This window comes from Helianthus annuus, chromosome 17 (genome assembly GCF_002127325.2).
Source record: "Helianthus annuus cultivar XRQ/B chromosome 17, HanXRQr2.0-SUNRISE, whole genome shotgun sequence".
Classification (NCBI taxonomy): domain Eukaryota; kingdom Viridiplantae; phylum Streptophyta; class Magnoliopsida; order Asterales; family Asteraceae; genus Helianthus; species Helianthus annuus.
In genome coordinates, this window is record NC_035449.2 from 17,175,843 (window position 1) to 17,190,899 (window position 15,057).

Here is a 15,057-nt window from a genome sequence, read left to right on the forward strand (position 1 = left end):
AATGATAGCAAAAACATTGCAAATTATCATAGCCATTATTCATAGCAAAACTACTCCATAGCTAAAAATATTCGTAGCTAAAAGTATACGTAGCTAACAATTCTGTAGCTAAAAACAACCGTAGCTAAAAATATCCGTAGCTAAAAACATCCGTAGCTAAAAACCCATAGCGAAATTTCGTAGCAACCTTCTTCATAGCAAATTCGTGGCTAAACTAGCGACGTAATTTTTTGTAGTTAAATTCGTCGCAAACGTAATTTCCGTAGCTAAAGTTCGTAGCAAATAAATTCGCGACGGGACTTGTAGCTACGGACCAAATCCGTAGCAAATTCGTAGCAAAAAGGGTGTTTGCTACGGATTTGCTACGGATTTGGCCGTAGCAAATGCCTATTTATGTAGTAGTGGGCATCAGGTTAGTTCGTCGAGCATTTGTTCACGTCGTGCGCTTTGGCTACCGTGTTATGGCATAAGGTTAGTTTGTGGTGTCGTGAGCCAAATTTCTACGCCTTTTCATTTAGATACCTGCTAGAGATGCACAATTTTTGTGGGAAGGAGGCTGCTGAGAAAGTTGCTTTGCAAGGCGTTGTCATTGTCTCGTGTTGGTGTTTGTGGAAGGCTAGGAACGAGCCGAGATTTTCGGGCAAACAAGTCAAGGTTGAAGACATTTTTAGTGAAGTTAGATCATTGGGATACCTTTGGTTTAAGACTAGATCCAACTATCAAAGTATAAATCGATCCTTTGTTCGGATTAGTGTAAATTTGTTTTCATGTAATTTTTATAGTTGATCAGTGCCCGTCCCGGTGTTTGGGTTCGGTGTCTGTCTAATGAAGTATACGTTTAAAAAAAATGGAATTATTGTCTACATGCCGGGTCATGAGAAGAAATTGAGGAAGCTCAAAAGAGTATGGATCGGTCGGTTTCACAGGTTAATTTTGGTAAAAAAAGAAAAGAGTTATCTTTTGTTACTCATGATTAACATTTAGTTGGTGCATTATCAATCATATTGTATATTCAAAGAAATCATGTTTGAATTAAAAGTCTACAACTGTCCCACGCTGTATAATGTATGGATGATAACGACACGTTTCATACCTAACTGTAAAATGGTATGATGATCACAATAAACCAAGAACAGCAAAGAAATAGCGACAAAAGGTGACCAAAACTTTTATTATTTCCCAAACCAGAAAACACCCCCCCAGAAACCCTAGATCTCACAAATGATGAGATCTGAAACAATACAACAAAGAAGATGATCAACTGATGTATATCAGTTGATCTATACAAACCAACAATACAGAATAGATCTCACAAGAGATCAAACAACCACAAACATCACAGATCTTCAAAATGATCTGAATCAACCAAACCCTAATCGCCGGAGAGATGAAAGAGAAAGAAACTTCCAGATTGTAACACGAGTTCACTGTTGAAGCCCCTTTTATATCAAAAATATCTTCATTTTAAGTATCAACCTTCAAGTCTTCAGTTGTACACTTAACCCCTTAGAATATTACAACTTAGCCCTTCAAGAATATAAAGTGCTGCATACATCTCACAATATCAGTTAGAACATTATAACAACTTTATAACAAGTAACAAAATATGTTGCAACATGAATTAACATGTGCTACTTATTTTAACATGCCCCCATAATTCATGTGGCAAACATGTCATAAAGACCTAAGTTTTCACAAAGAGTTTGATGTTGGTTTGCATTCAAACCCTTTGTGAATATATCAGCCACCTGCACTTCTTTACTGACTTTTTCAGGCTCAACAATACCTGCAACAATTTTTTCTCTTAAAAAATGTAGATCCAATTCAAAATGCTTAGTTCTCTCATGAAATACAGGATTTTGAGAGATTGAAATAGCAGATTTGCTATCACAGTACAATTTAAAAGGCAACTTACATGAAATCTTTAACTCAGTTAAAACATTGATAATCCACATAATTTCACAGGTAGCTGAGCACATTGCTCGGTACTCAGCTTCCACAGTAGACCTAGAGACAACATTTTGTTTCTTGCTTTTCCAAGAAACAAGTGTTTCTCCCAAAAAAATGCCATACCCAGTAACTGACCTTCTGGTCTTAAGGCATTTAGCCCAATCTGAGTCCACAAATCCAGTTATAACCATATTTTGAGATTTTTTAAAATTAACTCCTTTTCCAGGAGATAATTTTAAATATCTCAATAATCTTAAGGCTATATCAAGATTGACTTGAGTAGGACTATGCATGTATTGACTTAAAAACTGAACAGCATAACTGATATCAGGCCTAGTTAAAGACAAGTATATCAGTTTTCCTACTAATCTTTGAAAACCATTAACATTTTGTAAAGTTTTCTGATCGCTTTTACATTTACTTGTAACCAAAAAACTTTGCTCAATTGGTGTTGCAACAGGTTTGCAACCCAAATAACCAAACTCATCTAGCAATTCAAGACAGTACTTTCGTTGAGACAAACAAATACAACCATCAGTATATAACACTTTAATTCCTAGAAAATACCTAAGCAAACCAAGATCTTTAATATGAAAACTTTCTCTTAATCTTTGTTTAACATTTTCTATTTCAGACTTGTTATTTCCAGTGATGACAATGTCATCAACATATACAAGCAAAATAACAAACACATTTTGTTTTGACAGCACAAACAACGAATAATCACAAATGCTTTGTACAAACCCCATAGCAGTTAACACAGAAGTTAACTTTTCATTCCATTGTCTTGGGGCTTGCTTAAGCCCATACAATGATTTTACTAGTTTACACACTTTTTTATCATCTTTTGAACAATAGCCTTGTGGCTGTGTCATAAAAACATCTTCAGACAATGTACCATATAAAAAAGCATTATTAACATCCATTTGATACAATGGCCAGTTGTTATTAACAGCCAACTTTAACACAATTCTAACAGTAGTCATTTTGACAACCGGTGAAAAAGTTTCACCAAAATCAAGCCCCACTCTTTGGTTAAACCCTTTGGCAACCAATCTAGCTTTATATATTTCAACTTCCCCATTAGCCTTATATTTTACCTTATAGACCCATTTACAGCCTATTGGTTTTCTATCTTTAGGAAGATCAACTAATACCCAAGTATTATTTCTATATAAGGCTTCCATTTCACTATTCATAGCATCAACCCACTTATCGTTTTTAGCAGCTTCATTATAACAGGTAGGTTCAACTACTTTATTCAACGAAGCAACAAAACACATATTTTCATAAGACAAGTTTGCATAATTAACAACTTTTTCAACTCCATATTTAACTTTACCCTCAACAACAAAATCACCAAATTTTCTAGGTAAAACAGTACTTCTAGAAGATTTTCTAACACTAGTATTACCCTCAGATTGGTTGGTCTCAACATTTGACCCTATAGTGTCCTCTGCCCTCTCATTTGTATCCTGTCCACTACTGCCCTCCTGTTCAGTTTGCAGAGTCATCTCAGCACCTGATACAGGGGCTGATGTAGAGGGAGACAATGGTTGCTGATCATCACTAATAGGATCTTGAGCACCATTTGTACCCTCTTCATCATCGGGTATGTTAGAAACTTCAGATACAACATTGTCAAAAAAATTAACATGATTCAGCTGATTATCTACAGTAAGTTCTTGATTATATAGGTTGTTAATTTTAAAAGGATAGACATTTTCATAGAACTTAACATCTCTTGAAAAAAATATTTTCTTATTATCCAAACTCCACAATTTATATCCTTTTTTAAAACTTGAATAACCAAGAAAAACACATTTTTCAGCATTAAAAGAAAATTTGTCTGAATCATGCAATATAGTACTAAAACACAAGCATCCAAAGTTTCTAAGATGAGATAATGAGGGTTTAAAACTAAACATCATTTCAAAAGGACTTCTACCATTTAACACAGATGATGGCAACCTGTTAATAAGATATACAGCAGTTAAAACACAATCAGACCAAAACCTTAAAGGTAGTCCACCCTAAAACATCAAGGCTCTAGCAGTATTTAACAAATGTCTATGTTTCCTTTCCACCACTCCATTCTGTTGTGGTGTATAGGAACATGTTGTTTGATGCAAAATACCTTTGGTTTTAAAGAAACTATTCATTTGACTGTTTACAAACTCTGTTCCATTATCACTTCGAATGATTTTAACTTTCTTTTTAAACTGAGTTAACACAAGTTCATAAAACACCTTTAAGTTTTCAAAAACTTCAGTTTTATTAGTTAAAAAATAACACCAAACTGCTCTAGAAAAATCATCAACAATAGTTAAAAAAATACTTATAGCCATCATAGCTTGTTACTCTATAAGGACCCCATACATCTAAGTGTATAAGATCTCCTACAGCCCTTGACTTGTGTTCACTTAAAGGAAAAGGAACCTAACTTGTTTAGCCCTATGACAAATATCACATGGACCATGTTCACTTGAATGAATTTTAAGACTTTGTTTTAATACTGCTAACACCTGATCAGAAGGATGTCCTAACCTACTATGCCAAGTAAAAGACTGAACAGAACTATTAAAACAAGCATTAAGCAGATTACCAGAATTGCCTACAAAATACAGGCCACAATTTTGACTACCACTCATCAGGATTTTCTTTGAACTGGAATCCTGTAACAAACAATTTGTTTCATTAAACATAACAGTGACATTATTATCTTTTGATAACCTATGCACATATAACAGATTTACACTATACCCTGGAACATAGAAGACATCTTTTAATATTAACTCATTTGTTAATTTTAAATCTCCAATTTTTAAGACCTTAACATTAGTGCCATTAGGATGACTAACAGTTATGTTAAACTCTGAAACATCAACACTATTTATTAAATCTTTGTCTGTTTTAACCATATGTTGACTAGCCCCTGAATCAACAATCCATCCATTCATATTAAAACCAACAGAGCTAGAACAACTAACAAAGTTTGAAATATTAACACACTCACCTTCTACATTCGGATTCTGAGAAATCTGACACACTTTTTTCTCCAACTAAACTTAATAGTTTTGCAATCTGTTCAGAGGTGAAAGGAAATCCAGAACTACCCACAGATGAAGAAACATTATTAACAACATTACTTTTATTACCACTAGCCACATTAGATTTACTAGACTGATTGTTATTATTACTTCTTTTTTTAAACCCAGATGGATAACCTATAATCTCAAAACATCTATCCACAGTATGTCCCAACATATTACAATGTGTGCATTTTAGATTTGAATTAGAGCCTTTATTAAATCTTTTCTTTTGATCAAAAGATTGATTTGTTCTAGACACAAATGCCACATTCTGAGTCTTTGACCCAGTACTAGACATTCTATGTGACTCTTCTCTTGAAACAACAGAGAAAGCCACTTTAATAGAGGGTAATGGTTCTCTTGTTAATAGATTTATTCTGACTGACTGATAAACATCATCCAGTCCCATTAAAAACTGCATTAATTTTATTAAAGTTGAAAAATCGTTAAAATCTTTTGCAGCTTGACAAAAGCATGTAGGAAGATGCAACATAGTATCAAATTGTTTCCACATAGTTGTAAGCTTATTATAATATTCAGCAACTGAAGTACCATTTTGTGAAACACTATTAATTCTTTTATACAAATCATATACAATAGAACCGTCAACCCTATAAAATGACTCTTTAAGATCAGTCCAGACCTCTGAAGCTAGCTTAGAAAACACTTGTCCTAAGAAAAGTTCCTCAGATATAGAGTTTTATAACCAAGTAAGTACCACTGAATTACACCTGTCCCACTGACTAGCTAACACAGAGTCACTCTCAGACCTAACACATTTTCCATCAATAAAACCATATTTGTTTTTTGCTTCTAAAGCCAGTTTCATAGCACTAGACCATACATAATAATTTTCTGTTCCTTTTAGTTTGATATTAACAATTGTCAATGCACTTGAATCACTTGGATGCAGATATAATGGATCACCTATATCTAATTTTCCAATTAAAGTCTGAGAAGTACTACCAGTATCAATACCACCAGTCATTTTCAGTCAATCAATCAATACACACAAACAGAATACAGAACAGTTATCAACAGATAACAATCAAGAACACAATCACAATGAATCAGCAAATACACACAGAATACAGAACAAATACCAACAGATAACAGTCACAAACAATAACAGACAATAATACACTCACACACAGGCGAAACTGAGTCAGTGTCAAGATTCCAGGTTCATCACTCACAGGTGCCTGGACATGTCATAACTCAGAAGCCACTGACTATCAGTAAAAAAAAAACAAATACAGATAATCAATAACAACAATCAATCAATGGTGCCGGTCCTCACTACCCCGACTTCAACTATTCAACCAACAACAAAAAAATTAAAGACAGAATGAAACAATCTTACAGAGGGTGCAATAAACTCCAAGCGGATCAGAACTACAACCTTCACTTAGGGCTATAGTTACAGATCAGAAGACAAGAAACCAAATATACCCGGTCAGTTTGCTCTGTATCCTTCTAGGGTTACAGAGACCAACACGAATCTTCAATAACAGCAGGTATCTCCAACCAAACACCACAACCCTAGTTTAGGGTTTCCAAATCTTCAGATCTATGATGACTCACAAGATAACAGTTTCTGAGATAAGAAACCTTCAAAAATAACCCAAGATCAATCAATAATCAGAGATAATAAAAAAACAGCCGAAAAACAAACAAGATCAAGAGCTTCTTTAAGCTCTGATACCATGTAAAATGGTATGATGATCACAATAAACCAAGAACAACAAAGAAATAGCGACAAAAGGTGACCAAAACTTTTATTATTTCCCAAACCAGAAAACACCCCCCCCCCAGAAACCCTAGATCTCACAAATGATGAGATCTGAAACAATACAACAAAGAAGATGATCAACTGATGTATATCAGTTGATCTATACAAACCAACAATACAGAATAGATCTCACAAGAGATCAAACAACCACAAACATCACAGATCTTCAAAATGATCTGAATCAACCAAACCCTAATCGCCGGAGAGATGAAAGAGAAAGAAACTTCCAGATTGTAACACGAGTTCACTGTTGAAGCCCCTTTTATATCAAAAATATCTTCATTTTAAGTATCAACCTTCAAGTCTTCAGTTGTACACTTAACCCCTCAGAATATTACAACTTAGCCCTTCAAGAATATAAAGTGCTGCATACATCTCACAATATCAGTTAGAACATTATAACAACTTTATAACAAGTAACAAAATATGTTGCAACATGAATTAACATGTGCTACTTATTTTAACACTAACTGATAATTTGAAAATAATATAATCTTGTGTTTTAATATATTCAAAATGTTTAAATTGTTTTTCCATCATATAAAACATGGTATACAACCTTAGAAAAAGTTTGGAAAATAACGGGAAGGTTTCTCTTGATTAAAGTAATGGTATACGCCCACAAAGTCGATATGATCATCCTTCCTTGCATAGTTGCATACTTGCATTCATGCTTTTGTGGTTGTTGATGGATCTGTTGGGCACCTGTAATTAATGACATGTTTTCTAGTAAAAAAAAGGAGTTGATTTGGATTGGGGTTTTTATCTTAAAGGAGTTGAAAACGTTTAATAATAAAAGATTATCTAGAAAGACAACAATCATCTATGATGAGGAGTATTTTGCATAGAGCTTTTAGGAGCTTTTATTAACTTTCATGTTTAAGCTTTAAAAAAAATTTATAGTTAATAAAAAGACTTGTTTGGTTGAAATAGCTTAAAATTTTTAGGTTAAAAGCTTGAAGCTTTTGATTGAACGCTTACACTAATAGCGTTTAGAAGGAGCTACAACCTATTAGAGAAAAATGACTACTTTAACCTTTAAAAATCATGAACTTTTTTTAATACACCAACTTTTTAAATTTTTTTCTAAAGATAACGAAAAATCAATTTCTTATTTATCTTTTAAACAAAGATAGCCTCAACTATTTATCAATGACTATGTTTTTATTTAATTGAAAACGACCATGTTTTATTTATTTGAGAAAGAACTTATATATATGTGTGTGTGTAATTACGTTTCGTATTATGTTTTTTAGTTATGTCCAATTTGGTCATTTTATTAAAAGAGTTAACTGCCATTTTCATCCCTGTGGTTTGGTCACTTTGGCCATTTCAGTCCATTTTTCAAAAATGCGTCATTTTCCTCCCCGACGTTCTAGAAAGGTGCCATTTCAGTCCAAAAATCATAACCCAGTTAAGTCGGTTTGTAAATAAGGACTGATTGTGTAAATTTGTAACATAAAGGACCATTTAAGTAAAATGTATAAATATTAATATAATTATAAAATATATAATATAAAAACACCACCACCACTAGCCCTGCCACCACCACCACTCCGCTGCCGCTGCCACCGCCACCACCACCGCCACCACAGCCGCTGCCACCACCACCACCGCCACCACCACCACCGCCACCACAGCCACCACCGCCATCACAGCCACTGCCACCACCGCCACCACAGCCACTGCCACCACCATCAACGTCATCATCGTCATCATCTGTTATCATCATCATCGATCATCATCGACCTTCATCATCATCATCATCATCATCATCGCGATCTTCATCATCATCATTAGACCTTCATCACCACTGCCGCCGCCTGCAACTCACCGGAAAAACGGCACCCCCACCGTCGCCGGTTCTCTCTCCCGCCTCCTTCTCTCTCTCTCTCGTCGTTATCTCTCTCTCTCTCTCCGACTTTCTCCCTCTCTCGTCTGATCTGTGAGATGTGGAGGGGTGTGTGGTTAGTTTGGTTCGTGGGGGTGTGGGGTGTCAGATGACCGGATTTACTCTGGTCACCGGAGTAGAGAGGTAAAGGTGATGGTGGTGGTGATTGCAGAGCATAGATAGAGGGGGAGTAGAGAGAGAGTGGTGGCAGTGGCTGTGGTGGCGGTGGTGGCGGTGGCGGCGATGGTGGTGACGGTGGTGGTGGTGGTGGTGGTAGCAACGGCTGTGGTGGCGGTGGTGGTGGTGGTGGCAGCGGAGTGGTGGTGGTGGCAGGGCTAGTGGTGGTGGTGTTTTTATATTATATATTATATAATTATATTAATATTTATACATTTTACTTAAATGGTCCTTTATGTTACAAATTTACACAATCAGTCCTTATTTACAAACCGACTTAACTGGGTTATGATTTTTGGACTGAAATGGCACCTTTCTAGAACGTCGGGGAGGAAAATGATGCATTTTTGAAAAATGGACTGAAATGGCCAAAGTGACCAAACCACAGGGACGAAAATGACAGTTAACTCTTATTAAAAGCTCCAGCTACTCTGCCAAACACCTAAATATATCTAAAAAGCTACAGCAACTATCTTTCAGCCACCAGCTTCCAATTACCAGCCACCACCTACTTTTGTCAAACATATCCGAAGTGGGTCATAGATGCTAAACTTGCCTAAGATTATTGTTGGGCTAATAATCAAGTGGTTAACTTTTTTTCAACAACATATTGGACTTCCTAAGACGGAATATCAACCGTTGTAGAAAAATTCTATTGAGTCAGGTCTCAAACTTGAGACCTCTTGAGATCTCAAGCATTAACTATCACACCCATGCCATTAAACCAGGAGGCCCTTGGTAATCTAGCGTGGATGAGACACTCATCACACTATCACTACACTTCCGATCAATCACATTTTTTTCTAAACTCAAATTCTATACCATAATCATTGTAATGGTGTGCTTTATGTTTATTAATAAAAAACGATCAAAGGTTTTGATTAAAACCAAGCATTCTGTGTTTTGTTCATGCTTTATTTTTTCCGAACTCAAATTCTATACCTTAATCTTCCTATACTAATAAACAAAAATCGTTTTGTACACGTGTCACTCTCTGGTGCCTCCTCCCTTTTAATAATAGTGTTACATATTAATTTTTATATACAAATATAATATAATATTAATTAATATAGTTAGAGATAAACGTATAAATTCAAATTTAATTAATAATTATCTATAACAAATATAAATGTATCAAATAATATAATAAGTATAATATTATTTAATATATTTAGAGATCAAACGTATAGTTTCAAATTTAATTAATAGTAAATTACTTTTTGAGTCCCTATGTTTTAGTGGTTTTAACCATTTGAATCCAAAATCAAAAAGTTTAACGTCATGAGTCTCTAACCGCTCATTATGATGATATTCGTATTTTGTCTCATGATCCATATATCTAAAAGTAGTATTTATATCAAAGTATTTATTATATCATTAATATACATAGTAGAATTTAATTACAATTCATTTAACCTCATAACTTATAATTATTTTTAAAAATACTTACAATTTTATGATCATTATTTTTTATTTTTTAGCGTTACTTCTTTTGAAGACATAATAAAATGGATTGTAGTATCTTAAAAGAGAAGTGAAAACTTAGAAAATTATTTTGAATAGCGAAAATATAAGCGGAACTAGCCCAAAAAGCTAGGGGTATCCTAAATTTTTTTAGGATCAGGGGTATCCTTTATATAACGAAAACGGAGTTGAGGAGTATTTTTACACTACAGAAATGGAGTTAAGGGGTATTTTTACACTACGGAGACGAGTTTGAGGGGTAGCCCGTGCTATCCCTAATAATACTATAAGTCCGCCTCTGGTTCTTTTGTTTTACTATTTTATCTAAATAAGTCATTTATTAATAAGGATTATATACAAGTTTATAATTTATATGTTTTCGTCATTTAACCCGTGTAATACACGGGGTTATAAGCTAGTTATTGTTAATGCATAAATCTTATATCGTTTTATTCAAAAAATATAACACCATTATTTTTTTTTCATAAATTTTGTAATCATAATTAGCACACTAATTATAATTATGAACAAAACATTTTAAAACTTGGATTAAAAAAAGTAATAGCGGGTCAAACCAATAAAACATGACAAATTGTCCAATATCTATACATATAATAAAGTAAATCACATGAGGACACATGGCATTTTATGAGTTGATCTCAATTATTTTTTCCCTCCTAAAGATATAGTTAATATTTTTTTAATAAGATTTAAATAAAAGAAATATTATTTTAATACATGAATTTTATCTTTTTATCCTTTACCCTAAATAAATAGATATAGATTATATCTCAAATAAAAAATATATTATTTTAATCCATAAGCTTTATCTTTTACCATTTTGTTTTCTATTTATATTTATCATGTCTTTGCTTTATAGTAGAGATTAATAAAATTCAGTTATAATAAAATAAACATGTAAATAACTAATGGCTTTACTAACGTTTTAGACTTTTAATGTAAAAATATCAATAAAATATAAGTAATAATAAAATAAATATATAAGGACTAAAGTTGGTAGGCGTAATCCATATGAGATTATTTTGTTTAGAATTTTTTTATTGTTAGTTATTTTTACAAATTAATCATTTTTAATTGGTTGCTTTTATAGGCGATATCGTATACTTCCATATGGTAAGGGGATGCGACAACCGAGCGACAAACGAGCTGAGATACTTCCACTTTGTCATTAGACTTATGTATGTATATGCAACTTTCTTTTATGCACGTTTAATTTTAGTTTCAATCAAGACCATTAAACATTCAAATTAGATAACAATGAGAATATTACAAATAAGACAACCAATGTGGTGTACTAAATTTTTTTAGTGAAACCTGAATTATTCGTTGTATTTTTTTTACCTATCATATGGGTTTTTAAGTTTATTTTATTTATATTAAAATTATTTTTATTATTTTAATTAAAACCAAACAAATTCAAAGTATTTTTATTTGTTAAACCACGTGTACACGTGGGCTCTAACCTAGTTAACGCATAAATTCTAGACCTGTTTCCCAACTCGTTCTGTCCATCTAGCCATATGATAACGGTTTTCTTTTATCCAATATCAATTCTGTTTTATTGTCTTCTGATTCATAAAAAAGAAAAGCATTATTAATTTCATCAAAGTATTCCTTTCATTTGGATCTTATCGGGCTTACCTGGTATGTAAAGTGGGCCTGGGTTGAGCTGATTTTGTTGTTGGTTTGTCATATCAATTTTTGAATATATTGAATTAAGAGATAAAGATAAAAAGGGTTATAGATAATTCTTGATGAATTGTTTCAGGGATAATTATTTGTTTGAATTAAATAGGTTTATCTATCTAGTTGGTTAATTAGTTTATTTAATTAAATAGAGTTTGAGTTGGATTAGGACTAGAACAAGTTTAGTATAAATAGAGAGTTAGGGTTATTGTATTACTGTGTCTCATTGAGCGTCAACCAGCCGTTAATTCGTTGACTCAAGATCGACTGGGGAGAATAACCAGCCGACATCCGAGCCGTAGGCAAGGAAAGCCAATCAAAGTGCCATGGTGGCAGAAAAGAAAAGAATGGAAGGTCCACAAGAGTCGAGGGGAATTTCAAAACAAAAGTGGTTGGATGAGAGGAAGAAGAAGATCAAGAAACTTCTAGATGCAAACAGGTTGGATATGAAAGAAGCATATATGTTAGATACGCAGCAGATGGCAGAAACAAAGTACAAAAAACGGAAGAAGGAACCTGCTCCAGCTGGTTGGGAAGTGTTTAATCAGAAAACCTTGTATGATGCGCACAAGAAAAGGACAAAGAAGATTGAAGTTGATCTTGATGAATACAACAGAATGAAGGAAGCAGTTCCTGAATTTTACAGAGAAGCTTCAAGTCTGGAATATGGAAAGGCGCCTAAAGTTTCAGAGGATAAGATTGAAAGGATGGTGAAGGAGCTCAGGGACAAAGATGAGAAGAGGAAAGCGTTTAGTAGGAGAAGAAGATTTCATGAAGAGAAGGACATCGACTCTATTAATGACCGTAACGAGCATTTCAATAGGAAGATTGAACGCGCGTTTGGTAAATACACGCTCGAGATCAAGAACAATCTCGAGAGGAACTGCTTTGCTTGATTGATTCCAAGTTGTTTGCGTTTCTTTCATACTTTTCATGTGTAACAATAGTTGAATGCTCGTCGTGTGCCCTTTCGTTAGTGGATTGTAAGCAGATATTATAAGTTTTAAGCAATGATAGCAACTTGTGTATTTTGGTATTAAAAAAATTTGTATATTTAGTTAATTTCTTATTGGGTCAGAAGCTAATACACAAACGGATCTAATCGCGAGGGTTTCCGGCACTCTTCTTCCGATATTCCAAGGAATATACAGCCGAAAAAGATGACTGGTAAAACCGGAGTACATCCGGATTGCAGAAATTCGTCGAATCCGTCCGTACCATGAATGTTCTGAATCTTGCTTCAAGTTTATTGCTGAGGCCAAGAAATTGGCTGCTAAAAATGAACCAGCTGGCTTAAAAGCTGAAACCAGAAGCTCTCAACTGACTTCAACTAGTTTAATACTGTGGGAGGGTTACGTTGATTTATTATAATTAACAACATAACAACATGAATGAACCTATAAAAAAAATATATTAGATTAGACAAACTTATATGAGTAGTCTCGATTTGACAAAATTCACGGTTTTGATAGTGGAGCAAAGTGCACCTACTAACCTAGGGGAGCCCAAACATATTTTTTTTTCAAATTTTGAACTTCAATATTCAAAATATATTGGTAACAAAAATCATTTTGGTTAAGTAAAAATGAAAAAATAAACATAAAAACATAAATACACAATCATCCATCCGTAATATAAAGTTAAAATAAATCTCATCGACATTCGATATAACTACTTTTTTTTGAACGACAAAGGTTACATAATCCCCACTTTTAAATTACACCAAATATACGCCATGCCAGGAATTGAACCTTATTCTCTCCCGAAGAGATACCACCCCACCAAAATGGTGATGGCTTTATATATCTACTTATCTAGGTCAAGTAATTATAATTCATCCATAAATAATATAAAGATAAAAAAATCTCATCAACATTCGATGTATTTTAGATCAAGTGATTATAATGAGGAAAATTAAAAGTATGTAAATGCCCCTAAGTCATGTAAATTGTGTATGTTTTTTTTTGAAAGGCGGCAATTTTATAAAACAAGGAAAACATGCTTAAGCAAGATGCTCAAACATGAAAAAGAGTACACAGAAGATAAAAGAGGAAAATATAACAAGAAACACAACTACAACCTAAAATCACACACGGATACTTAGATGCTTTCATTTAGCATCAGGTTTAAAAGTCAACTTCTCGAAAAGTTTGGTGTACGGTGTAGGTATTGAAAATGTGGAAATTTCTCGCATGGCATCCACTCTTGAGTGCAAAGCGGGAACTCTTCCGTTTATCTACCTTGGCCTCCCGGTGGGAGCCAACATGGGGCTAGTAAAAAATTGGAGGCCCGTTGTGGAGCGTTTCGAAAACAAACTCTCCCTTTGGAAAGCAAGAACGCCAATGGCGGATCCAGCCAGTTTTTTCACTGGGTTCCTTTTTCCAAATCATACAAGGTTTACACTACAAAAAAAAACGTTTTTTTTCCAAATCATACAACGTTTACACTACCAAAAAAACGTTTTTTTCCAAATCGACTGGGTTCCTAGGAACCCGGTAAACCCCTCTAAATCCGCCCCTGAAGAACGCTATCTTTTGGCGGGAGGGTGACATTGATAAAAGCCGTGCTAGGTAATCTTCCCACATACTATTTCTCGCTTTTCAATGCCCCGGTAGAAATACTTAAAAGGCTGGAAAAAATTAGACGTAAATTTCTATGGGGCGGGTGCCTTGACAACAACAAAATTTGTTGGGCGCCTTGGTTCAAAGTGGTTGCGCCGATAGAACAAGGGGGGTTGGGCATTGGAAGTTTCGCTTCTACAAACAAAGCACTTATGGTGAAGTGGAATGTTAGATTCAAAAACGAGCCGTCACAACTTTGGGCGCGAGTCATATCAGCTATACATCAAGGTGCAAAACTTCCTTCCTTTATCCCTCTAAAAAGCTCGATTGGTGGGGTTTGGAAAAGTATTGTAAACATGGGTCGAAAGTCGGAGAACAACTTGATTAATATAAAAAATAGACTGAAGATTTGTCTAGGAAATG

General features: G+C 34.2%; 1 protein-coding gene across 1 annotated transcript; it reads left to right on the plus strand.

Moving 5' to 3' along the window:
- Nucleotides 1-12,307: 12,307 nt before the first annotated feature.
- Nucleotides 12,308-13,093, plus strand: LOC110939558 (pre-mRNA-splicing factor syf2). The gene has a single exon (XM_022181114.2). The coding sequence runs from the start codon at nucleotides 12,400-12,402 to the stop codon at nucleotides 12,967-12,969; it is 570 nt and encodes a 189-aa protein (XP_022036806.1). The 5' UTR covers nucleotides 12,308-12,399; the 3' UTR covers nucleotides 12,970-13,093.
- Nucleotides 13,094-15,057: the final 1,964 nt, after the last annotated feature.

Bases quoted from the DNA above. Each gene is read 5' to 3' on its own strand.
- LOC110939558 (XM_022181114.2), top strand. From the start codon at position 12,400: ATGGTGGCAGAAAAGAAAAGAATGGAAGGTCCACAAGAGTCGAGGGGA.